The sequence below is a fragment of the Agelaius tricolor genome, unplaced genomic scaffold (assembly GCF_023055355.1).
Source record: "Agelaius tricolor isolate 1412-34295 unplaced genomic scaffold, bAgeTri1.0.p SCAF_7, whole genome shotgun sequence".
NCBI lineage: Eukaryota > Metazoa > Chordata > Aves > Passeriformes > Icteridae > Agelaius > Agelaius tricolor.
The window spans coordinates 12,575-37,708 of record NW_027269267.1 but is presented as its reverse complement, the minus strand read 5'-3'; the positions used below and the strand labels follow the sequence as shown (position 1 = coordinate 37,708).

Sequence of the window (25,134 nt, the reverse complement as noted above, 5' to 3'; positions counted from 1 at the left end):
GGGTTTTTTTGGAGATGTTTACATTCTTAACAATGACCAGGAAGCGAGTCTGCTGTGCCCAAGTTCCTGTGATTGCTTTCAGCGATCAGGGCCGGTGGATGGGTCTGGTGCAGATGTCCCTGCCCGGGTCACACGGGCGGGCCGGGCTGACGGTTCCCGCCCCGGCGGGAGGCATCGCAGTGCCAGGCCGGGCCCGCAGGGGGCGCGCTCCGCGCTCTGGGCGTCCGGCGGTGCGCTCGCGCTTCCGGTCGGTGTCGGTGCGGTGTGCGCAGGATGGGCCGCGGGCGTCCCGGTGCTGTGAGTGATCTCCGGGCCGTGAGTGACCCCCGGGCCGTGAGCCACCCCCGGGTCCGAGTGACCCCCGGGCTGTGAGCCACCCCGGGCCGTGAGTGACCCCCGGTGCTGTGAGTGACCCCCGGGCCGCGAGTGACTCCCGGGCTGTAAGCGACCCCCGGGCCCTAAGGGACCTCCGGGGACCCGCTGCCGCGGGGAGCAGCCCGGGGAGCCTGGCCCCGGCTGCTTCGGAGAGTGAGGGGAAGCGGAGGCTGGGTCGGAGGGGGATCCGACGGCGGCGGGCACTGCCGTCTGCTCCCCTCGGGGTCCTCCCGGGGCTGCCCGGCCCCGCCATCCCGTGCGTTTCTCGGGTCGCGCTGCTGGTGGGGAGCAGCAGCAGAGCCGTGTCATTGTCCCGGCAGGTGCAGGGTACCGGCGGCAGCAGCGCCGTCAGCAAGTGCTCGGCGGCAGCGCGGGGCTACATCCAGGACCGGTTCCTGCGGCTTCTGGCGGGGCGGCGGCGGCGGCGGGCGCCACTGATCCACCGGTGAGGAGCGAGGGCTCGGCAGCACCTGCGGCTGCTCCGGCTGCTGAGCCCCGGTGCCCGCGGGGCGCGGGAGGGGATCTCGGCCTGCGGAGAGCCAGGAGCGACAGCACGGAATGGGGGGAGCGGCTTTGAGTTGAAAGAGAGTAGGTTACATATCAGTAGGGAGATCTTCCCTGTGAGGGTGGCGGGGCCCTGGCTCTCCGGTTGCCCAGAGCAGCTGTGGCTGCTTCATCCCTGGAAGTGTCCATGGCCAGGTTGGACACTGGGGCTTGGAGCAGCCTGGGACAGTGGAAGGTGTCCCTGCCATGGCAGAAGGGTGGAACGAGAGCAGCTTCAGGTCCCTTCCACCACAAGCCTTCGTGCTTGGAGTTGTCAGCTGGGCAAGGCACAGCGTCTCAAACACAGTTTAAGCAAAGTACAGAGTGGCAACGTGCAGTGCCCTGTCTCACAGTAGTGTAACCTTGTTAGACTTTTAATATAATGTTACATGGCTTCTGGACCAAAACTGAATGGTTTGTCCTGAGAATGATATGCCACCAGACTGGTTCCTAACTCTAGTGTTCAATGCTGCTGAAAACTTTGTAATATTTGAAGATATACCAATAGTGTAATAACATCAATAGCTTTCTCATTATCTCCCCAGAATGTTACAATTTCTGTAAGGTATCTGGTGACTCTGGGAAGCAAGATCTTTAGAGTCAGTGGTGTCTGACCAGGAGAACTTCTCCAGAGCTTTGTAAGACACAAGAATGTTTTAATGTGTGTTTGCAGAGGGCTCTAGGCTGATGACATTGTGGAATTTATGTAATTTGAGGAGAATAGTTTAATGCAATCCAAAAGACTGTGAATTGCCAAAGGAGTTTCATTCAGGGGAAAATCACACAGTGGTGTTCAAGCAGAAGCTTGCAGGCCTATGAAGATGTGTGTGGCTCATCAGGAAACCTGCATTGAATTGTCACACAACATTGGCATGCCAAGCTGAATTCACAGGAAGAGTTCTGTATTGCATTTATCAACAATTTTGGGACATCTTAGACTGTGAAGTCCCTGTGAGGTGTGAAGATGATAACATGCTTGTTAAAGGGGTGAAAAAAAGCTGGAATATAACCAGGTGGATCTAGGATGAAACTAACTAAGAGAATGCCAAGAGACAAGAGGCATCAGTCCATGCCAGGCTAGGGAAATGGTAAATGCTTTCCAGGAGTTAGTCTGATTTAGTTCCATTTATTCAAAAAGCAGAGAACAAGATTCCTCTCCTAACTTTGCTTTTCCTCCCTTTTTTGTTCCCTTCTCACTACATGAGCACACACATTCATGTTGTTGTTATGACATGTGGTTTGAGGCAGGAACTCACGTATCGGCCATCTGCATTGCCAGGGGGCATCATCACTGTCAGGATTCAGCAAATATTTATTTATGCAAAACAGACCAGGTCCAGTTGGGGTATCTGTACATTTTCTCTGGGTTATCTGTTGTCTTGATGGTTAATATGCACACTGATTGCAGGAGATCTGTATTTATTAGCAAGCTCTAGAGATGACAAAATCATCTCCCAGTTCAGGTCTGTAAACAGGGAATTATTGGGTAGAAGATTAGAGAAAAAGAAAATCTTTATTTTTTTAAAATTGCAGTTGCCAGTGCTGGAGAAATCAGGTTCCTGGCCAGTGATTACAACTGAATTTGTTCCTACAGGGGTTATTACATCCGTGTCCGTGCTGTGGATCACTGTGTTCAGGACTTCCTGCTGAAGACACAAAGCCTGCCCAGGACACAGGTACATTTTCTCTGAGACTTCTGGCATCTCTCCCTAAATGTGTGTAAAGTCTTTCTGGCATCTGGGCAGTGACTCGTTAGTGCATCTGTTCTGTGCCCTTTCTCAGCAGGGCACAGAATCTGACCGGCAGAACTGTGGCTGTCCATGTGTCACTTTGGCAGAAGTACCTGGGGGCGGGGGGGTGGGTAATATCCACACAAAATTCCTCTGCCTCTTGCAGCAGGTTGCCTGATTTTGTCACTCTACAGATGATATTTAATATTTTTCACACCTAGATTTCAAGATGCTGCTAGAGTTGAGTATAACTTTTTCTGACGCTTTCTCTGCAGATCCTGTCTTTAGGTGCTGGATTTGATTCCTTATACTTCCGTTTGAAGGATATGGGTCTTCTGCATCACACTGTGGTATATGAGGTGGATTTCCCAGATGTGGCATGCCAAAAAGCTACTCTGATCAAAGGAGTGAAGGAGTTGTCAGCACTGGTGGGAGACACCGGAGGGGAAGGATTAGGTATGGCATTCATGGAAGATTTTTTTTGCACAGAGTGTTTAGAAGGAATAAACACAGCTTCAGCCTTCAAAAAGCAAGAGATTATGATAGGGGAACTATGAAATTGTAGATTAAAAGGATATTCATTTTATTAAATCGTTGAAACAAATAATTTGTAAGCATTGGGAGATAACAAGAAGCCAGGATGGATTTGTCAGGAGCTGATTATATCAAACCAAGGTCAGGTTTTTTCTGTTGCAATTTCTGAAAGGGTGTGTCCAGCTTGGAGCATACTGGTCCAAAACCAGTGGCAAACTGTAGCGTGTCCAGTGGGAGGTTATGAGGATGATGAAATGATGGAGCAGGTGATGTAGGAGGGGAGAGCTGGTTTTGTTCAGCCGTCTGGGGAGGAGTTTGGGAGGGAGGTGAGTCTTACAGCACTCTTCAGCTTGCCTATTGGGAGAGGTTAGAAAAGACAGAGCCACACTTTTCTTGGGGGCATAAAGCAAATAGTCAAGGGACAGTTGAAAGTGGCAAAAAAAAGGAAATTCCAGTGATGTATAAAGAAAATATTGGGGGGAGATTGTGCCAGATGAGTAGTTAAAAATGGGAACAGATTGCCTGGAAAGGTAATGGACTCTCCAGCCTTGGAGACCAAAACCACTACAGAGATAGAGCTTGACTGGACAAAGCTTTGAGCAACATGACAACAGATAGTTGCCAAGAGGAAGTATTTGGACAGGATGACTTTTAAATCTCCCTTTCATCCTAAATTATACAATGATTTATGGGCTTGATGGGAAAGAGAGAAGGTTTGACTGTTAAGTGTCCTGACTGTAATAAAACATTAGTTGTTATGTCTCCTGACTTTTTTTTGCCCTCCAAGGCAGGAGAAAATGAGCCCTGTGAAACCACTGCAGAATTTTGTGCCAGCTGAGTGCTGAGGGCCAAAAGGAGGAATGTAAAGCATGTGGATCACTAGAGGTTTCTCCTGCATCTGTTTTCCTCCAGCATTTCTAGTAATGCTCTAGATGACGTGCTGTAGAATATGAAATGTCATAAACCTGCAGGAAACATGGGGACTTGCAGTAAGATGAGTGAGTGTAGGAGTTTGACAAAGTACACAAATGGTCTGGCAAACATTGAATGAAATGCCATAGGGACATATGTTAGCCTCTGCATTTAGATGGCATTGATTAATTTAACAGATGGAAGACTAGAGAGTGTGAGTTCCTGACTCACAGGTCTTAGTGAGTAGCTCTTCCATGGGCTTGTTCCTTTCCTTCCTGAATCCATTCACATTTTTAATATTTGCAGAATCCTGGTGGCAGGGAGCTCTGTCCATACCAAGTATCTTCAGGTACTTAAAGGAAGGTCTCAGATAGTTGGAAATACCCTATTGTCTGTGTCCAGAGGTCAGCAAAGGATGGATGGACAAGTTAGAAGAAATTAGAACAGAACACTGTGATGGACTTCTGAAAAAGACCATTTTACCTCCAGAAGTGTCTGCATTTGACAACAGTGTAGGTTATGTGTCCTCAGGACAAATACAGTTGTTGGGCTGCAGAGACAGAGTAGGTGATTTCTAAAGGTACTTTACAGTTTGCTTTGTTAATGATGTGGTTTTGACTGAAAAGGTCAAAAACAGGCCATAATTTATCCTATTCTGATGGGTTACAGAGGTATGGTAATGCTTGCAGATCAGAAACTGGAACTTACTTCTGAGGATGGTGATCTGTGAGTCAGGTCCTGGTGTTTGCTGAGAGCTAGCATGTGCAGTTTCAGGACTCAGTGCTATTATACAGAAATGAAATCTGTTTAACAAACAAACCAACCAAGCCTAGGAAACCTGACAATCATGTTCTAATTGTGAGGGGAACCATTGAAATTCTATCAAAGCAGTGGTGCTTTCTAGCCTAAAGTGAAAGGTGTATAAATGAGAGCCATTTAGGTTTGATTTTGAATTACAGTGGTTCGGAAAAATTCTCTTTAGGTAAATATAATAAAGTTTTGTTGTTATAGTAAGTGTAATAATTCAATGAGAAGTCTGTAGGTAAAATTTGCTTTAGGAATACGGGAGTTTTAGACTTGCAGTTAATGGATCACATGGCACTACCCCTTCATGGGTCATGTAGTGATGGGGATTTTCTTGTACTTGTTACAGAGAAATACAGTTGATGGACATAGCCTTGTGATTGATTGCCTGATTTTCCTGTTTGTCTCTTTTGGTCTCAGTATTGCAGCAGCACCATAGTGAGGTTGCATCATTTTTATCTCCCAGGAGCCATTACCTTTTCTGGAGATGATTATAAATTACTGGGAGTGGATTTATCAGAGCTGTCTGAGCTGGAGAGAACCCTGGAGGAAGTAGGACTGAACAATGAAATCCCCACCCTCTTCATCGCAGAGGTGGTGCTCACCTACATGGAGACCACCAGGTCAGCTTGGTTCTCCTCTCTTGCCCAGGGGTAAAGGGAAAACAGCAAGCTTCTTTCTGAGTGTATCACCTTGGACTCGGAGACCTGGTCTCTTGAAACTAAAACCTTGGGAATTCTGTGCCATCCCAAATAGCTCCCTACATCGTAATTATGATGATGTGATTGATGTCCATGTGATATCCTAGAAGGAAGGAAAGAAAGAAAGAAAGAAATAAAGAAGAAAAATCCCAAATGAACAATTTTGAGGTTTTTGTTCTTCTCATCCCCTGAGTTGTCTGTGCAGGTGGGGAGGAGATGTTCAGCCCAGCACTCTTGTTAGTGTATTGCCACTTGTCAGCATGCCTCAATAGCAGCTCTGTGGTGTTGCAGAAGGATGCACTGCATCTCTTGTAGGGCCCTCAGTTTAATTCCTTACGCACAATCTCCCAACAGGTCAGATGCCCTGATTCAGTGGGCAGCAGAGCATTTCCCTCGGGCGTGTTTCCTGCTGTACGAGCAGGTGCAGCCAGAGGACCCCTTTGGATGTGTCATGCAGCAGCACTTCAGGCAGCTGAGCACGGCACTGCGCTCGCTGGCGCTGTACCCCGACTGCCAGGCTCAGCACAGGCGCTTCCTGGGCAAGGTGAGCACCTGCAGCTCCAGGGCGGGCACCAGGCTGGATTTACCTGAGGATGGGGGGGACACCAGTGCTTGCTCAGTTATGGGCTGAAGCAAACAGGACTGAGGCTGAGCTGCTGCCTTCTCTGGTAGCATGAATTGTCATCAGAAGGTGCTTCCAACTGGCTTGCAGCCTATTGCCTCATATGGGATTAATGGGTTCCTCTGGGACTTTTGATGTAATAAGTTAAATTTTTAAGAACTTTACAGATGAGAGACCTATTTTCACCAGTTTTTAGGAAGCTCTTGCTTTAGCTAAACAGTCTTAGTGGCTCATGCAGGTGTTTAATTTAGGGTCTTTGTTTTCCTGTGGGAAGTGAGTTTCTGTCCTTCCAGGGGTGATAACTTCAAGGGATTTGTCTTTTAGGGCTGGACTGAGTGCAGTGTCATGGATATGAATGAGTTTTTCACCTGTTGTGTTCCAGAAGATGAGCAGCAAAGAGTGCAGACTCTGGAGCCTTTTGATGAGTATGAGGTAACCCTCCATTATTCTGAAGATCAGGGACCTGGCTTTGATATCATAAGGTATTTGCAATTTGTTATGGTTGCAATTCTGTACAGAGCTGCTGGGCACAGGTGTTCATGGAGGCAGAAAGGACCTTGGATCAGTTTACTTAAGCCATGGGGAGCTCCGGGTGAAGCAGCATGGGAAGAAGGCTCTCCCTGATCTTAGAAAAGCTGCATGTTCCTTCCTCCCTTCCTTGAGCAGTCTCTCAAGGAGACAGGCTTGTCATAGCAAACTACCTGGTAGTATAAAAGAAGTTATACACGCTAGAAGTTGGCATGGATTCAAGGGACAATTACTTTAATGAAAGAGAAATTCATTAAGGATTAATGAATACATAAATATGCACCTGATGTGCTGTTCCTGACTACAGTTGGTTGAGAGCATTCCTGGGGAAAGCAGATGCACTTTTCCTTCTCCCTTCCATTTCCATAGACTACTTTATTGTTTGTCATTGTTGGACACAGGTTACTAATTTCAGACTTTTTTGGTCTGACTTTGTACAGCCATTCCTGCATTAATGATTGAAATTCAACTATGACTCTGTTCTTTGCCATTTTTATATTAACTGCTGGCAAAGTTTCTGACTATTTGGCGTATAGAAGTGAAGATAAGTCCAAGATAGTGAGTAACTTTGAGCTAAATATCCTGTGGAATACTTACTAGAAGTTTCCCTTTTGATTTTATGGTTTTCTGTTTATAATTCTAGAAATTGAATAACTGCAGTATGAAAACACTTGAATGTGCTTGAATTTATTTTGCCAATATGCTAGGATCTGCTCTGCTATATGAATGCAAAAGTGGTGACTGAAAGTGGTGGCAGATTTGCTAAGTGGTTTAGAAATGTCTACTGGAACTGTAGGTCAAGGTCATTGCTCATACAGTGGGAAGGTAAAGACTTGGTATTGTTTTTCTTACAAAGGAGGTTATGTGCATGAATCCGAGCTGGAAACGTGCACAAGAGTAAACGATGTGACAACAGAGAGCTCTACAATTAGCCTTTGAGAGAAAGATTAAGTAAGATCCAAGGTCTTATTGTAAACAAGCTTGGTCAAATTAGGTAAAAAATGTAAAATAGACAGCCAGTGTGGAGGGAGAGTATTTTTAGACTAATTTTCTTAGGGACTAATAGTTTTCCATTTTCAATATTTACATTAATTTCTGGTTGTCACTTTTCAAAAGATGCTTTTTACTTCTAATATGGGTTGGGGCAATGAAGCTGATACAATGAGTTCTGGTGCCTTTTAAATTTATGTTTATGCTCGCTAGTCACATAGTTGGCTGAATGTATCCCACCCCACAGGAATGAACACACTCAATTCCCTAATGTCCATAAACGCCACAGTGAACTCTCATTGCTGCTGGTTTCCTGTACATGCCTTTTGCTTGTGCTTCTGCCCCAGAATGTTTCTAAGGCCAGACTGAAAATGATGTATTATTGTCCAGCACAGAGCACGTTGCACCTTTTAACATTTGTGATTTCTTTGGAATCACTTCAATCCCTCTGGTATAAAGACCTCACTCTTTTTTATGATCAGAACTCAGAGGCATAAGGGGAAGCTGACTCCAAAAAGAAGAACTTTCCCATGCAACACATAGTTAAGCTATGGGATGTATGTTGGGCATGTTAAAGTTTATGTGAGTTCAAAGAGCAGCTGGGTAGGTTCATGGGTGAAAAATCCATCAAAGATTGTTAAATACAAAGACACAGCTTCTTGCTTAGAAGATCCCTGGGCTTTGTAAATTTTTGGAAGTAAATTTTTGAAAGTTGGAGTGAGAAAGGTATTTACCCACCAGTTCTTTCTCCGATTCAGCTTTACCCCTCTGATTTTGACCATTGATGAGAACAGTGATAGGCTGTTCGTATTTGATTTGGTCACCTTGGCTGTTTTGAGGTCCTTACTACTATTTGCCCTAAGATTTTGAAGGGGATTGATTTTTGTTTGGTTCTTCCTTTATTGGTTTGGTTTTTTGTTTATTTGTTTTTTACTTTGGGCTTGCTACAGGAATGGCATCTGAAGTGTTCTCATTACTTTGTGTTGGCTGCATCGAAGGGGATGGAACCTTCCTGGACTCCGTTGTCACCCAGTGGGACAGGTACACACCAAGTAGTTTTCACATTATTCTTTTATCTCACGTAGGTGTCTCTGAGAGGTTTTAGAAGCCATTGAAATCCTGGAAGGGGCAGATGGGATGCTGCCGTCTGGTAGCTTTCTCCACTCCTCCACAATAGTTCTGCTGTCCAAACCAAGCCAGGGCTGTGGCCTAATGCTGCTGGTTCTGATCACTCCTGTTCTTTCCTGTTCTCTCAGTTTGATCAGCTTGTCATTTGTTCATACATGAGCCCCTCCAGTGCGTGGCTGCAGTGCCAGCCTACCCTGCTCCTAGTCCTGTTTTCACGATCTCCCTTTTGAATTTATTCCTGGTTGCCTCCACATACCATTCTCTCCTTCCAGCTCCCAGAAGGTTGTTCTGTTTTCTTTACTGCCCTGTCCAGCAGACCACTCAGGAGCCTGACATGAAGCTGTGCTTTGTTTCCTTATCCCTTGTGGGTGCAATTGTACCTGCCACATTTCTGTTTCTGAATTGCTTTTAAATCTGAATGTCACCTTTTTTAGATGGGGGAAAAGTGGTACAGCTGGGGAAAAGACAAGACCAAGATTGTCTTTCCAAGATAAAAAGGATTTGGGGCCATGGCAGTCCAAGAAATTCTTCCTTTTTCAGGATAGAAAGCAGAAGGTTATTTTTAACCTGTTTTATATCACTAGTGTTCACAGTATAGCACCACAAGTAGTTGTAGCTTCAAGAGAGAGTTGAAATCTCTGTTCTAGGGAGCAAGAAAAGCAGCTGAAAAAGGATAGGGCAGGATGGCATTCCTGAGGCCAGCAAGGCCACTGAATCCATGTGTTGTGTCTCAATTAGATTTGAAGATGTTGGGAAATTGAAGCTGAATGACTGTGGGTGAGATTTAATGTACTGTGTGATTGTTACAAGTTAAATCCTTGAAGGCTCCTAAACGCATAGTACCTATCATTAAATTAAGGAAAAAAATCTGACATTTTCTTAACAAACTTTACTACAGTGAAACCGTTTGTTTAATTAGAGACAGGATTAGGGTTTTTCTGCTGCTATCTTTGTTGTATTCAAAACTGATAGCAAAAGCCTTCAAAGTCCAGTAAATTGTCCATGCTTAGATATATTTTACTGGGAATGCAAAAGATATGTCTCCAATATCAATAAATGCCCTCAGTTATCCTCTCAGATAGACTGGGGTCCCAGTTAGAGAGAGTGCAAGTACTAAGTCTTCCAAAGAGATCGTGGTAAGTATATTTTGTGATATGAAAAAACTCATTCATCTTTAAAAAATTAGTCTGTAAAAAGATATTTAAGCCCAAGGAGATGAAATTTCTTACTTCATCAAATGATTAAGTAGGGTCTTGTGCAAAGCAACGATCAGTACAGGCAATTTTTCTGATTATGGCATACAAAAAATGGACTGTGAGCTGCTCCTCCTCTTCATCATCTCTTACAACACAAGAATAAAGACCTTGATTAAAACGAAGAAGACACAGATTCCAAACTGATTAAAGAAAACAATGTGTAGGTGAGCCAGAGTCCTGTGCTGAGAGTTTGCTTCATTGCTAAGGGATATAATATTTAGAGAGAAGATACTTAGGTAACTGGAAACACTCTCCTATAGTAGGACCACTGGAGTTAATAGATTACTTGTCATGCTTCAGAATGTTATTTCAGTGCTTCTGTGAAGGTAGGATCAAAATCTGGGAAGAAACTTTGAAATCACCTTCCAGGTGTTTGTCCTTTTTCTGCTGTTCTTTGCTGTTCATGTAGCCAAATATTGCCTTAATCAGACACATCCTCCTTTTGAAGATACTGTAGTGGTTCATATCTTGCTGCAGCAGTTTAGGACACTGCACTTGCCTGGCCAGTCCTATGTCCATCCCATGAAAGCAGTCTCAGAATTGCAGGAACCGAGTGAGCAGAGTAGAAGTTACAGTTAGTACAGTGGTAGTTTTAACCATTACATCCTGATTTCTAGGGCATGTCAGATTATCTGGGTGCACTGTCAACTTGCTTCTCAATTATTGCTTCTTGAAAAGATGAATGGTCATTTTGAAAAGGTGACGTGCTTAATCTCTTGCTTAAGATGTAGTCCTTGGTTGCATTTGTGCCCAAGTTCTTTGTTTCTCTTTGTCTCCAGTTCCCTGTCACGCTGGTCCTGTCGGGGTGGCCGGCAGTGTCCCTGCAGCAGTGTGTGCAGGGCTCTCAGCAATTCCTGGCCTGAGGCGTTACGGTCACCGCTCTGTTCTTGTAAAGCCCAATGTGATTGTGACCACGGGAGGCTTTGGGGAGGAGGATGGACAGCACTGCCGTGTGAGGAATGTCCACCTGCTGAGCAGGCATGCAGGCCACTGGGGAGCTGTCTGTGTGACACCGAATGTTCCTGATCAAAGATGGGGTGAGTTCCCATACCCATGGCAATGCAAGGGGGGTACCTTTGTGCTAAAAGAGAGAGAAAGTCTGGTGAAGAAGTGCTGTCATGGCACAGTGATGCTGCAGTCACAGACACTTGACAGATCTGGTTGTTGAATGTCCCATCCTGCCCTTTGGTCATCACAGCCCCATGCAGTGCCCCAGGCTGAGGGCAGGGTGACTGGAAAGCTGGAAAAGGACCTGGGGGTTCTGTTTGACAGTGGTTGAACATGAGCCCAGGTGGGCAAGAAAGCAAATTGCACCTGGCTGGTACCAGCCTAGTGTGGCCACAGGCCTAGAGCAGTGATTGTCTCTCTCTACTGGGCACTGCAGAGACCCTTGGGAGTGCCAAGTCCAGTTCTGGGCCTCTAACAGAAAGAGAGACAGTGAGGGGCTGGAGTCACAGAATCACAGAAGGGTTGGGGTGGAAGGGACTTTAAAGATCATCTAGCTCCAACCCTCTGCCAAGGGCAGGGACACATTCCAGTAGACCAGGTTCACCAGAGCCCCATCCAGCATGGTGTGGAACACTTCTAGACAAATGGCAGCCACTTCTCTGGGCAACCTGTGCCAGGGCGTCCACACTTTCACAGAGAAGAATTTGTTCCCAATATCCCATCTAACCCTGCAGTCTGGCAGTTGGAAGCTGTTTTCCCTTGTTCTGTCACTGCAGGCCCTTTTCCAAAGTCCCTCTCCAGCTCTCTGGGAGTCTCTTTAGGCACTGGAAGGGGTGCTAAGGTCTGCCTGGAGCCTTCACTTCTCTGGGCTGAACAGCCCAGACTCTCTCAGCCTGGCTTTAGAACAGAGGGGCTTCAACCCTGTGATCAAGCTAGTGGACTCTGAATTTTTCCAACAGCTACATGTCTTAATTGTGCTGGGGACACCACACCTAGATGCAGAACTCCTGGTGGGGTCTCAGAAAAGCAGCATAGGGGGTGAGAATCATCTTCCTTGACCTGCTGGCCACACATTGATGCAGCCTGGGACATGGTTGACTTTCTGTGCTGTGAGCACATACTGCTTTGTTCACAGATGCCTCCAAGTCCTTCTCCCCAGAGCCGCTTTTGATACGTTCTCTGACTAGTCCGTATTTATGTTTGGATTGTCCCAGCCCAGGTGCAGGACCTTGCCCTTGGTCCTGCTGAACCCCATGAGGCTCGCACATCCCACCTCTCCTGTCCAGTTCCCTCTGGATGCCACTCCTGTCCCTCCAGTGCATGGCTGCACCACACAGGTCCTTGTCATTGGCAAGTGTGCTGCGGTGCTCTCGGTCCCACTGTCCATGTCACCAACAAAGATGTTAAATAGTGCTGGTCCCTAGAGAGACCTGAACAACAGCACTCACCACTGGTCTCCACACAGACACTGAGCCAGTGGCTGCAGCTCTTGGAGAGAGAGCATCCGGCCAGTTCCCAATCTACTGAGTGCTCCATCTGTCAAATCCATGTCTGCAGTTTAGACACTGGGTGCTGGGCAGGACAGTGTCAAATGCTTTGTGTGAGTCCAGGTAGATGGCATCTGTTGCTCTTCCCTCATGCACCACTGCTGTAAGCTCTGTAGTAGTGCCCAAGGGAACTGGGCAGGGCAGGGAGCTCAGCCTGAAGAGAAGGGGCTCAGGGGGAAGCTTCTCACTCTTTACCACTACCTGAAAGGAGGGTGTAACCAGGTGGAGGTTGGCCTCTTCTCCCAGGAGACAAGGGACAGGATAAGAGGAAATGGCTTCAAGCAAAGTGCCAGGGAGGTTTAGATTGGATATTGAAAAAAATGTCTTGAAGAAAAGGGTTGTCCATGCCTGGCACAGGCTACTCAGGGTAGTGGTGAAGTTTACATCCCTGGAAGCATTTAAAAGCCATGTGAAAGTGGCTCTTGGGAACATGGTTTAGTTTTGCCCTTGAGAGTGCCAGAGGAATGATTGGACTTGATAATCTTTAAGGGTCTTTTCCAACTTAAATGATTATAAATTTCATGGAAAAACCGCCTGTGTGAAGCATGATGTTTTGTATCTCCACAGGTGAGAGGTTGTACCATACTGTGTCTCGTGTCTCGGACACTCTGGCTCTGGTGGTAGGAGGACGAACATCCCCGTCGAGCACAGGCTTGGGAATGTTGTGGCTGAAGTTCCCTGAAACCTGGGGTGCCTCAGGCCCAGGTGATGTTGCGGTGGAGCTTGTAAATCTGCAGCCTGCTGCTGAAGCAGCAGCTTTGCGTTGGAGACACAGCACAACTGAAATTACATTCAAAGGTAAAAAGCCTGGAAGGAGTGGAAATGGCTGTAGGGATGCAGGATCTTGCACTTGACCTTGTTGAATTTCATTAAGTTCATAATCATCATTCCTCAAGCCTGACGGTAGTAAAGAAATTAGGAGGCTTTGAGATCTCTTCTTGACACTTCAAATATGGTAATTTTTTATTTGGTTATCTCATTATCCCCAGTGGCAAATAGGATTGAAACCTACTGTAATCCATTCTGGAAGACTGATTCTTTGAGATCACTTATGGCTGAAGTTACTCATGCTTGATCATGGCAGAAATAAGTTTTGCTCTCTCTGAAGGATATTTTTTGGGGAACAGGATCCCAAGCTCTTTATCCCAAAGTCCTTCAGAAGAAACGTTACTTTTCTAGTAGCAATTGACAAACACTCAGTAGTTGTGAACAGCTCTAGAATCAGGTCCTGCCATAGCAAGCTGAAGGTTGGTCTATTAAAAGATCCAGGTTGTAAGGGGCAAAAACTTAAGCAGTGGCATTCAGGAGCTGAAAGCTGTCCTTTCCTAAGGTGTCCCATTCCTGCAGCTGCCAGGGAACTCTCCAAGGAGAGCAGAAGGGAATTGTTAAGCAGTTAGTCTAGTCTGGAGCACACTTCCCATTCATGGAACAATGTTTAATTAACACTGTAGCATTAAGCCTTCCAGTCAGAATTTTATATCAAAAAAGCAAATGCTAAAAAATTGTATTAATTATACATTGGGTTTTGTCTTTGTCAGACTGTACTGTTTCATCTTACTTTTGCCTTGATATTGCTTTGTAGTTGAAGAAAGTGACCAACACTGGTGTTATCTGCATAGTCCATTCTGAATCAGTGAAAGGACAGGGCACAGTGCAGTAAATGCAAGTCCTTGACATCTACCCAAAGTATTATTGCACCCTTTTGCCAGCTTTCCTTCTATGCAAATAGAAGTTTTTGCTGCTGTGGCACACCGGGTTGTAAGTTCTGTTGCCTCCTGGCTGTGTTTCCCTAGGTGAGCAGTACCTGTTTGTGTATGGTGGCCGCTCTGCTCTGCAGCCTGTGCTCGGGGATTGGCATTTCCTGCACGCTCCAGAACTCTCCTGCACTGTGGTAAGAATGCACTCTGTGGGGATTACAGCTAGAGCTGACTGCTCAACACCCAGCTTTTCAGTCAAATACAGTCTCTACAGAACAGTGGAGCTTGGAAGGGACATCTGGAGGTCATCTAGTCCAGCACTCTAGCTTAAAACTGATCTAACTAGAGCAGGTTGCTCTGTATATTGTCCAGGTAGGATTATCTCCATAGATGGAGACTCCACAGTCTCTTTGGGCAACCTACTCCAGTGCTTGACCACCCTGATAGAACAATATGAGGGGGTTTTATGTCTATTTTTTTTTTATGTCAGTTTGTGCCCATTGCCTCTTGGCCTTTTGCTGGATGCTACTGAGAATATATTGTCTGTCTTCTTTCACCTCTCCCATCATTATCTAGCTGTGAGCTGGACATTTTTGTGGAAGGATAGTGTTAGAGACAGTGTAGCTTTGCTACAATCAAAACCACCTCCACATCTGCCTCAGTCAACTAGATTGCTGAATGTGTCATAAAAGGAAATTGAGTGGCAGAGGACTTACTCCCTCGTTTATGTACTGGCCACCAGCCTGTGTAACTCTGTTTACTATAACTCTTTGAACCCAGCCTTGTACATAGCATACCTGTAGGGTGAGAGATGCATAATTGCTAGAGGTCACAAGCTAAACATGAGTAAGCAATATCCCACTGTTGTGGGAGGCCTACCCTGTGTCTTCAGTTATGTAACCAGGAATGTTATCTGGTAGACATGTGAATTGCTTCTTTTTTCTACAATGTTTTTAATCTCAGAAGAACTCCTGTAAAATACCCAAAGCTGACAGCTGAAAAGGAGATAGACAGGGTGTAAAACAGTTGTATAGAGGTATGCAGCAAGAATGACCAGTCCACATACCTCGCAGGATTTTAAAGGTCTTCTAGCTATTGGATCTGAAGAAGATTCAAGATAGAAATAAATCTTCTAATATCTAAAATACTACTGTTGAGAAGAAAAAAACTGTTCTCCATTTTAACTTTGAGTAGTACAGGGAATCAGATGGACACTAAGGAATGGTTGATGGTGAATTGATGGTGAATCTAGCTGAGTCTGCAATAGACTACCTAAAGAGGTGAGAAATTCTTGTCACTGCAGACTTTTGGAAACTGTTACATAAACATCCATCCATCCAGATGATAACATATAGTTTAATTTGTTGTAGGGAAAAGGTGTGGACCAAGTGACCTCCAAATTTTTCTACATCACTTATTTGCTGTGATATTCCTTTAATGCCTGACCTTACATTTTTCCTTTAGTGCTTGCACTAAAGGTTTTCTTTCTAAATTTTAGTCCTGCAGTTGAGCCTTTTAACCCACTCTGTGGTTTGAGTAACTGATCACCTCCTTTGCTGGTCACTGCATTAGTCCATGTGTTTCTAAGCAAATTTGGAGTTCCAAGGTGTATGTCTTGAGCAGAAAGCAGCCTGCAAGAATGCAGATAAAGTTACTTCTAATAAATGTGTGAAAATAAAGTCTCTAAAGGCTGATTATATTAAATGTACTGAGGGCCAGAGACAGTGTAAATGGAAGCATGGAGCAGTTCCTAGAGGAACATGTGGGGAAGGTTGGGTGTCACAAAACTCAACCACACAGGAAAAGGCATTTAAAACCTGGACATTAAGCAGATACTTAGCTTGGCAAACTTCAGCCTTGGACTTGTGTTTTTTCAGATTGCTGTTGAGGGTCCAGTCCCAGAAGGCCGCCACTCTCACAGTGCCTGCAGCTGGGAAGGAGGTGTGCTGATTGCAGGAGGTCTGGGAGCAGCTGAGCAGCCCTTGGGTTCCGTTTTCCTTCTGAAGGAGCTTGAACATGGCTTTCAGTGGCAGACAATAGAGACACACCCTCCTCTAGTCCCACGGTAAGCAGAAGGCATTCATAGCATCATAAAATAGTTTGATTTGAAAGGGACCTCTTAAAGGCCAAGTAGTGCAACCTCCCTGCAATGGGTATCTTCAACTAGACAGGTTGCTCAGAGCATTCAGCAGAGAATCTTCAGCCTGTCTCTACCAGCATCCCTTGCTAATGGAGTTCAACCTCATTTTGAACTCCCAGGTATTCACATACTGCACATGTGCATGAAGGAAAGCTTCTGCTCGTTGGTGGAGTGTGGTTTCATGCATCCTCTGTGCCCGGTGTCACTGTCATCGACTTAATGACTGGTCTCTGCTTGAACTATGTGATTAATGTGGTAAGTACTGAAACTTTGCTTTCAGGGTAAACATTGTCCTGTGAAAGAACATGGTCACTTTATGGAGAGGTAGGATCTAATTCCAAAGTGCTGTTACCCAGCACAGAGAACGTACAGGGTTAAGAGAGGGACAGATGGAATGTGCAGAAGACTGGAACATGGAGCTGCTCTGTTTAGGACAAGGGGCAGCAGAACTGAAATGGTCACTTTGGGATGTCTGTGGAGGAAGAGAACAGATAAACCAGAGGCTAAGTTGGTGTTTTTAAGGTCTGTAGTATAATTTCATTGAGATCTTCTGGGTGGAAACTGGTGTGCTCTAGCTGCTGCCTGAAACATGAGAAAAAAACTAGCACACAAATGCTGGAAACTCCACTGGAACATAAAAGCTTCCTGTAAGGATGATTGGACCCTGAACAGATTGCTCAGAGAGGATGTAATATTTCCATTATTGGAGATATTTGAAACCTGACTGGGCAAGCTACTGAAAAGCCTGCTTGAGTTGAGCTTGCTTTGAACAGGGTGGTTGGACTGGATGGTGCTTGGAGGACCCTTCCAACTTTGACTATTTGGTAACTTTCTTCTATGAATCACTGAAGAGCAGTCATACAGGTGGTGTCAAACAGCAGGATTTTGGCATACTCTGGCTAAAACTTGGTCTATGTCTCTGAGTAGCCCTTATGTCAGATAATACTGCCTTGAGTAAAAGAAAGACATAGATCTGTTGGATGAAATCCATAGAAGGGCCACAAAGATCAGCAGAGAGCTGGAGCTGATGTCCTGTGAGAATGTGCTGAGAGGGTTGGGGTTGTTCAGCCTTAAGAGAGAGGGAGGGCTCTGGGGAGACCTTAGAGCCCCTTCCAGTACTTAAAGGGGGCCTTGCAAGAAGGATGGGGACAGACATTTTAGCAGGGCCTGTAGTGATAGGACAAGGGGTGGTGGTTTTCATCTAAAGGACAGTAGCTTCAAACTGGGTATATGGATGAAATTTTTTATGAGTAGTGGTGAGGCACTGACAAAGGCTGCCCAGAAAAGCTTTGGCTTCCCAATCCCTGGAAGAGTTGGAGGCCAGGTTAGATTTGGCTTGGAGCAACCTGGTCTAGTGGAAGCTGTCCCTGCCCAGTGCAGGGGGGTGGAGCAAGGTGGCATTGTTTAAGGTCCCATCCAAAACCATTCTGTGATTCTGTAAGAACATTTCTTTGGCCTGACAAGTTTTTATTTATCTTTTATGTAAAGAAACTACTTTCTTTTGATAACTGTACATATGGAACCTGTTGTTGGTGAAACTGGAATTTGTGACGAGTCAGTTTTTTATAGTGAACAGTGTGTGTGCATCCAGTTGATCTTGCAGCATTTTGCTGAGGGTATAAAAGCATGAAAAGTGCTTAATTGTAGCTTAGTTTTCAATTATTGCCTGTAGCAGAAGTTGTAAGTGGCCTCATATCCTTTAGATAAAATAGACTGCCCTTGTTGGACAGCAATGAGGATAGGTACAGTGATAGTAAAGTTGTATCTAAAAGAATGTAACTTTTTTGTTTACACTGAATAAATGGATGCAGATGGATTGGTGTCTTGCTTTGCTTAGGAGCTGTTTGCTTTGACTAAGGTGAAACTCTCTAGGCTTTTGAACCCACCAGTTACATAGATAAGCTCTGGAACTCCTTGCCACAGGCCATTAATGCCAAAGATTTACATTGAATCACAAACTAACTGGCTACCTTCTTGGGAGGAAAAGCCTCAAGATTCAGGGAGTACAAAGGCATTTTCTCTCATTAAAAAATCACTGAGCTGCAAGTTGGTGGGTGGGTGTTGTGGAGGAGTACAGCTCAGAGGTTCCTTGTTCCTGTATTCTCTAGCTATCTGCCCACATTCAGGGGTGGTACGGTGGACCACATGAAGTTCTGTATGTTCAAAATCTCCTTTCCTTTTTCAGGAGCACCTGGAGTGGCCGTTAATGCTACATAATCATAGCAGTGTCTTTCTGCCAGATGAGAAGGAGCTGTTGGTTATTGGTGGAGGTGGAAACTGCTTCTCCTTTGGGACACACCTGAACCCAGAGCCTGTCTTGCTGAACCTCAGCAGCATCCTGACCAGCCACTGAGTGGGACCAAGCAGGGCTGAACCCTGCTACTGCACTGTGGGGAGACATCTGTTCACTTTAGGTCCAAAAACAGCACAATATTTCCACAAAGGCTTTGTATCCAGAATGCGTTTGTGAAGGTGGGATCAGGAGGGACAGTTACAGCGGATTCACACCTCACTGGCTGTTGAGTTTTTACAGCTCTTTGTGTTGCTGTAAATAAAGTACCTCAAAAGCAGCTGGCAGCAGTAGTCCTTAGAGGTGAAGAGCAGTGTGGTTTGGGTTGAAAGGCACTGTAAAGACCATCCTCTTCTACCTCCCTGCCATGGGTAGGGAAACCCATGAGGATTCTTCATTTCTGCCCTGCTCTGGTAAGATCTCACCTGCAGTGCTGCCTGCAGCTCAGGGGTCTCAGCACAGGAAAGACGTGGAGCTGCTGGAGAGAGTCCAGAGGAGACCCCAAGATGATCAGAAGGATGGAGCACGTCTATGCTATGAGGAAAGGCTGAGAGAATTGGCATTGTTCAGCCTGGGGAAGAGAAGCTTTGAAGTGACCCAATTGTGGCCTCGCAGTACTTGAAGGGGGCCAAGAAGAAGGATGGAGAGAGACTTATTTACAGGGGCCTGGAGAGACTGGACAAGGGAGAACGGCTTCTAACTGAGACAGAGTAGGTTTAGATCGGATATTGGGAAGAAATTCTTCCCTGTGAGGCTGGTGAGGCCCTGGCACACATTGCCCCAAGGAGCTGTTGTTGCCCCATCCATGAAAGTGTCCAAGGCCAGGTTGGATGGGGCTTGGAACAACCTGGTCCAGTGGAAGGTGTCCCTGCCCATAGCAAGATGGTGGTACTTGATCTTTAAGGTCCCTTCCAACCCAAACCAATCTGTGATTCCATGATAAGTGACTGACTGACTGCACATCACTTGTTGGGTGCAGAGAAATTGTTAATATTAACTTTATTTGTTTTTCTTCTCTCTTTCTTTTCTCTCATCCAATATTTTTGGAATTTGTTTCTATTTATTGAATTATCTCACTTTATGAGTTTCTTTCTCGCTTTTTTTTCTTTACTGAATTGCCAGCTGGGGTTAAAGCACAAGACCCTTCCCCAGCTTCGTTGCCCTTCTCTGGATACACTCCAGCAACCTCAATGTCTTTATTGTTATGCAGGGCCCAAAACTGAACACAGGATTTGAAGTCCAACCTCGCCAGTGCCCAGCACAGGGGCATGATCACTGCCCTTATGTCATGGAGGCTTATGAAATTGAGACAAATCATCTATTCAGAAGAGATGTATTTTATGAAGCAGTTAGCCTCCTCCCGCTCCCAGCAATTACAGATCCAACAACAACCAAAAACAGATTCGTGATGTCAAATGAAATTGTTACCACCTGACAGACTTCAAGAATCCTGAAGGTTTCAGCAGGGCAATGTGGAATGCATGGCAGCAAGGGCTCTCCATTGGCCTCCTGTGGGCTCCTGGGTATCCAGAAGGGGGTTCTGACTGCCCAGGATGGCACACAGAGGGCTCTGGCTGCCCCACACTGTCACAAAGGGATTTCTGGCTGCCCCAGGATGGCACACAGAGGGCTCTGGCTGCCCCACACTGTCACAAAGGGATTTCTGACTGCCCCACACTGTCACAAAGAGGGCTCTGGCTGCCTCATGATGTCACACAGGGGACTCTGCCAGGCTATAAAAGGGGCCTCACAGGAGCAAACTGCTGGGCACCACAGTCTGGCAGTGTCCTGGCAGACAGCAGCCCCAGCCTCTGCCACCCCAGCAGGATTGGATTCCCTCACTGGGATCCTGCAGGTCTCTGGGGAGCCTCTTCAGCAGCCTTTGCTGGTGACCTGGATTGCCACAGACGGTGCCATGGGGCTCCTCAACATCTTCACCATGGGTGAGCTGGTGGCAATCACGATGGTGCTGCTGCAGCTCATCCTGGTCTTTGTCATGCTACGGGACAAGTGTCTGTGGGTAGGTGGCCTCTGATCTGCTGTGTGGGCCGGGCTGGGCTGGACTGGGCTGGGCTGGGCTGGGCCGTGTGGGTTTGGGGTGTGTTGGTGGTGTGCCATGCGTGGCAGGACGGTGTGGAGCGTTCTGGGGAGCTGTTCCTGTCTCACCCATCCGTGGTTCTTGCAGAGGATCCATCAGAGCTCAGAGCATCCGAGCGCAGCCAGAGGCCGGCTGGAGGGGCAGAGCAGCGTGGGCAGGGCACGGAGATCAGCACAGCTGGGGCTGCCCCACGGCAGCTCCCCACGCGGCTCCATGAGCTCCAGGAGGCGTTTCCCAAGGTTCATCCGGAGCTGTCAGGACTCGCAGGCGCTCTTCGAGGAGCACCGCAAGGAGCTGGAGGCTCAGCTGTCCCAGTGGCGATGGGGCCGAGGGAGCCGAGGGAGCGGCAGGGTGGTCCAGGCTGATCCGCATGTTGCACCAAAGCTGCTGGGGGCCAGAGAGCGTCCCCAGTGCCTTGGAGTGGAGTTGGCAAGGCCAGACATGTACAAGGTGACAGAGGAGAGCAAACCTAAGGACATAAGTCGATGCAGTAGCAGCAGCTCCCTGATGCTGCAACGCAGAAGATCTGTGGCGATCGCCAGGTTGCTCCCCAGACTAGTGGTGATCATGAATCCCATTGTATTGGAAAGCAGTTGCAGCAGCTGCAGCAGCAGCAGCAGCAGCTCGGTGGAGCTGGAATACAGCACGGGCACTGCTGCTGGGAGGCTCCTGGAGCAGCTCCATGCCCGCCTGCAGAGATACCTGGAGGCCTGGCAGACACGACACGGTCAGCGCCGCCGCTGCTTCAGCATCCGCTTGAGGCCCCGGTGGTGGCGGCGGTGCTGGACCCAGCTGAGAAAAAGGATGTAGTAAGAATGAGTGGCCAGGGAGGGGCAGGGGAGAAGGGGGTTTCAGGAACTGCCCGGGACAGTGCAATCCCTGGGCCTCTACAGGTTCCTCTGCAGAGTCTTCCTGTCCTCTGGCAGATCCTTTACAAATTGGCTGAGGGTCCCCTCCTCCAGGTCATGGATAGAAACAGGACTGGTCTCAGTGCTTCCCAGGGGAGCCCCACTGGTGACTGGATAGCAGCTGAATTAAACTGTCCCCTACCACTCTCTGGGTCTGGCCATCCAGACCCTTTTTTACAGTGAATGGTGGACCTGTCCAAGCCATGGGCAGCCAGTTTCTCCACAAGAATGCTTTGGGGAATGGTGTCAAAGGCTTAATAAAAGCCCAGGTAAACATCATCCCCAGCATTTTTCTCTCCCACCAAGCAAGTCACTTTGTCATAGAAGGAAAGCTGTGGACAATCCAGGAAACTTCATTGCACCCTGCTCTAAGGGTAGAATGAAGGACACTGGGAGCTACCAATCTGCCTACCAGCCTTCCTGAGAAGATTCACACTTTGGTGTCTGCTCTTCCCCTGATTCTTACCCATCAACCCTCGACCCTTTCATCACCACTGTCAATTTCTAGAGTCAAAATGTGCCCTCATATACAGGGCTACCACACTGCTTCTCCTTCCTTGCTGAGAAGGAAGGGTTTATCACTCTCCTCCCAGCTCCTTGTGCAACATCAGCCTATTTGCTGGCAGGATGCTGTGAGGAGCACCAAAAGCCTTGATGCTCAGCAGTGGTTGAAACAGCCTGGGGCTATCAACAGTCTCTTCAGCACAAATCCAAACCACAGGCCCACTGGAAGCAATTGAACTCTTCCTGCCCAACTCAGCATGTTCTCCAGCCTTTATTAATCCATGTCGTGTATGTCCTGCTCGGGTCCCACACCATCACAACACATCCTCACCACTCCTTTGCCCATTAAATGTCTGGGAAATGTCCATCAATCTCCAGAGCTGGGCAGCAGTTGTCCTGTGGAAGCAGGACAACTGAGGAGGAGGGTGATGGAAGTGGAGGATCTTGTAGAGCCAGATAGGAGAAGCAGCTCCATGGGGCTGTGCAGTACTGTCACCATTGCTCTGGGTAGAAGTGGTTCCTCAGGTCTTCTGCTTTCCCCTTTCTAAAAATGGGGGTTATATTTTCCTTTTTCGAGTCACCAGGGACTTTACCTAACTGCCACAATTTTTCAAACAATTATGGATAATGGCTTAGCAACTTCTGCTAGTTCCCTCTGGGCCTGGGGATGTATCTCTTCAGGTCCCATGGACTTGAGCACTTGGATGGTCTCAAATCTGGTTCCTTGGATGGTCTCAAATCTGATCCTCTCAGTGGGCTCAGGGTCTTCATTCTCCCAGTCCCTGCATTTGCCTTTCTCAGCTTGGCAGCATGGCTGGGGCACTTGCCATTGAAGACTGAGGCACAGAAGTCCTTGTGAACATCAGTCTTCTCTTTGTGCAGGGTCTGTTTCCTTCTGGAGGGAGCCCACATTACCCCAACTCTCTTGCTTGCAACATCGCTATAGAAGCCCTTCTTGTTGTCTTTAATGTCCCTGCCCTCCCCTTAACCTTCACCCACAAGCTCTCAGCTGGCTTCTCGTACTTCCCCAGGCAGAGTTCCATATCTCTAGAGGGCTGCATCCCCTCCTCATCCTCCTAGCTTGTCTTTCCTAAAAAGCCTAAGCCCTTCCATCCCAGTGCTCTAGTCATAGGAGCCATCCCACCATGTCTCCAAGATATTCTGATTTCCTTTTCACTTGTTGGTTGTTGCCAGTGCTTGCTTTTATTCAAATGAGAAAATTGCCAAGCAGTTTGGTTAAAAATGGCTTTCCCAAGTGTGGGAGGAGATGAAAGAACCTGAAACTGCTTCTTCTGATAAGTCCATGAAGGTGGGATGCTGTATGAAGCTCACTGCTGTAACTAACCAGTAACTTTCACTGTTATTTTAACTATTAAAAAATGTGACTTTTATCATGACTCTGTGTGTAAAATACAAAAACTGTTGGGCCTTCTCCATTCTATGAAGCTTTGTTCATGCATCTACATCCTGGGGAGCCCTTTGGGCCCAGTTCTGGGTTTGTGGTGCCACCCCTCACACATGTCCCCCCACTCAGGTGTCTCCACCTCCTGATGTGCAGCAGCCTCGGGTGTGGCCAGTGAGGATGAGGAGGGGGCAGATGCTGCTGGGGTGTGTGTGACACCTGGCTGCCCTGCTGCCAAGAGCTGCAAGGGGAGACTCCAGGGAGTCTCTCACGGGGTGGTGGTGAGACCTTGTCACAGGGGCTGGCGAGGACCTGGGGCACTGCCCAAGTGTGCAGGGACAGGCCCTGTGCCGAGGGGCAGGAGAGGAGGGGAACTCACCTACCCTAACCCCCCTGAGCAGGGGAGGGGAGGGGAACACACCTACCCTAACCCACCTGAGCAGGTGGGGCACAGTGGAGGCACAAGAAGTTCTTTTTCCTTTCATTTTCCCTGTCCATCCCACTAACCCCAGAAAATTGAGGTTTTGTGGGGAAAAGGGTTTAAAATGAGGAGAAAATCTCCTTTTCCATTTCTGTGTTTAAATTGAGGGTAAACACCTTATTTAATCTCCAGCATTTATTAAAATATTTGAAAAATGTCTCACAGTTTTCAGGTCAGTATTGTTAATTTTTTTAGTCTAAAAAGCAGTAGCACCATCATCAAAACCCACAAGTTTTTGACAGTTTAAATTGATATTGTCGTGGATCTAAATTGATATACACTTGATCTGACCATTTTTCTATCTATTCACACAGATTTTTAAAACGTGGGAAATCTTCCCTAAGGGACAGTGTTTCATTAACTTTGTCTGTTATTTGTACCAATACCTGGAATTTGGTACAGCTACAGACTGGAATTTTCTGGATGGATTCTGTGACATGGCCAGCAAGATGGAGAAGTAGCACTTCACAAATCTTCCCCGAGCACTAATAATTGTACTCCTTTAAATACGCATTGAAAAGAACAGATACCAGATCGGAACAGGAAGCAGAAAATGAGAAGAAAAAAAACCTGAGCAAGGGAACTCCTGGACTTTTTCTGTGGTCAGTTTAAGATTGTGATCTTCCAACCATTCAGAAAATCAGAAAACCATTCAGAAGATCAGAAAAGTACCGGTACCTAAAGAATTTAGGGAATTAAATGGAAATAAAACTAAAGCAAAATGCCACTGCTAAATATTCATTGGGAAATACTGCCCATGTACCAGACAGAGAAAGCAGTTTCCTGATTAAGGTTACTGAAAACAATACTCAGTGACTACTTCCAGCTGAGTATGAGTGTTTGCTATGATGTAACCTTCCAATTAGAATTCCAGTGCTTTGCAGATTAATAATGAGCAGAGAGGCTCTCAAACTTCCTTCAGGCCTGGCTTCCTCTGCTCGGTAGCAACAAGGCAGAGAAGGGGGCAAGAACTTTAACATGCATTTTAATTTTCAG

General features: G+C 46.7%; 1 protein-coding gene across 3 annotated transcripts; it reads left to right on the top strand.

Moving 5' to 3' along the window:
• The first annotated feature begins 203 nt into the window (after positions 1 to 203).
• LCMT2 (leucine carboxyl methyltransferase 2) lies at positions 204 to 23,646 on the top strand. 3 transcript variants are annotated; one of them, XM_071429975.1, is made up of 16 exons: positions 204 to 297; positions 696 to 820; positions 2,513 to 2,594; positions 2,924 to 3,104; positions 5,365 to 5,521; positions 5,954 to 6,143; positions 6,546 to 6,653; positions 8,690 to 8,780; positions 10,903 to 11,160; positions 13,186 to 13,416; positions 14,412 to 14,509; positions 16,193 to 16,380; positions 16,575 to 16,710; positions 18,641 to 19,455; positions 19,956 to 20,765; positions 20,931 to 23,646. In XM_071429975.1, the coding sequence occupies exons 1-14, from the start codon at positions 274 to 276 to the stop codon at positions 18,806 to 18,808; spliced, it is 2,037 nt and encodes a 678-aa protein (XP_071286076.1). In that variant the 5' UTR covers positions 204 to 273; the 3' UTR covers positions 18,809 to 19,455; positions 19,956 to 20,765; positions 20,931 to 23,646. The 3 variants fall into 3 exon arrangements, with proteins under 3 accessions (XP_071286076.1, XP_071286075.1, XP_071286077.1); XM_071429974.1 differs by having other exon boundaries at positions 18,641 to 20,765; XM_071429976.1 differs by lacking the exons at positions 16,575 to 16,710; positions 19,956 to 20,765; positions 20,931 to 23,646 and having other exon boundaries at positions 18,641 to 18,813.
• The last annotated feature ends 1,488 nt before the right edge of the window (positions 23,647 to 25,134 follow it).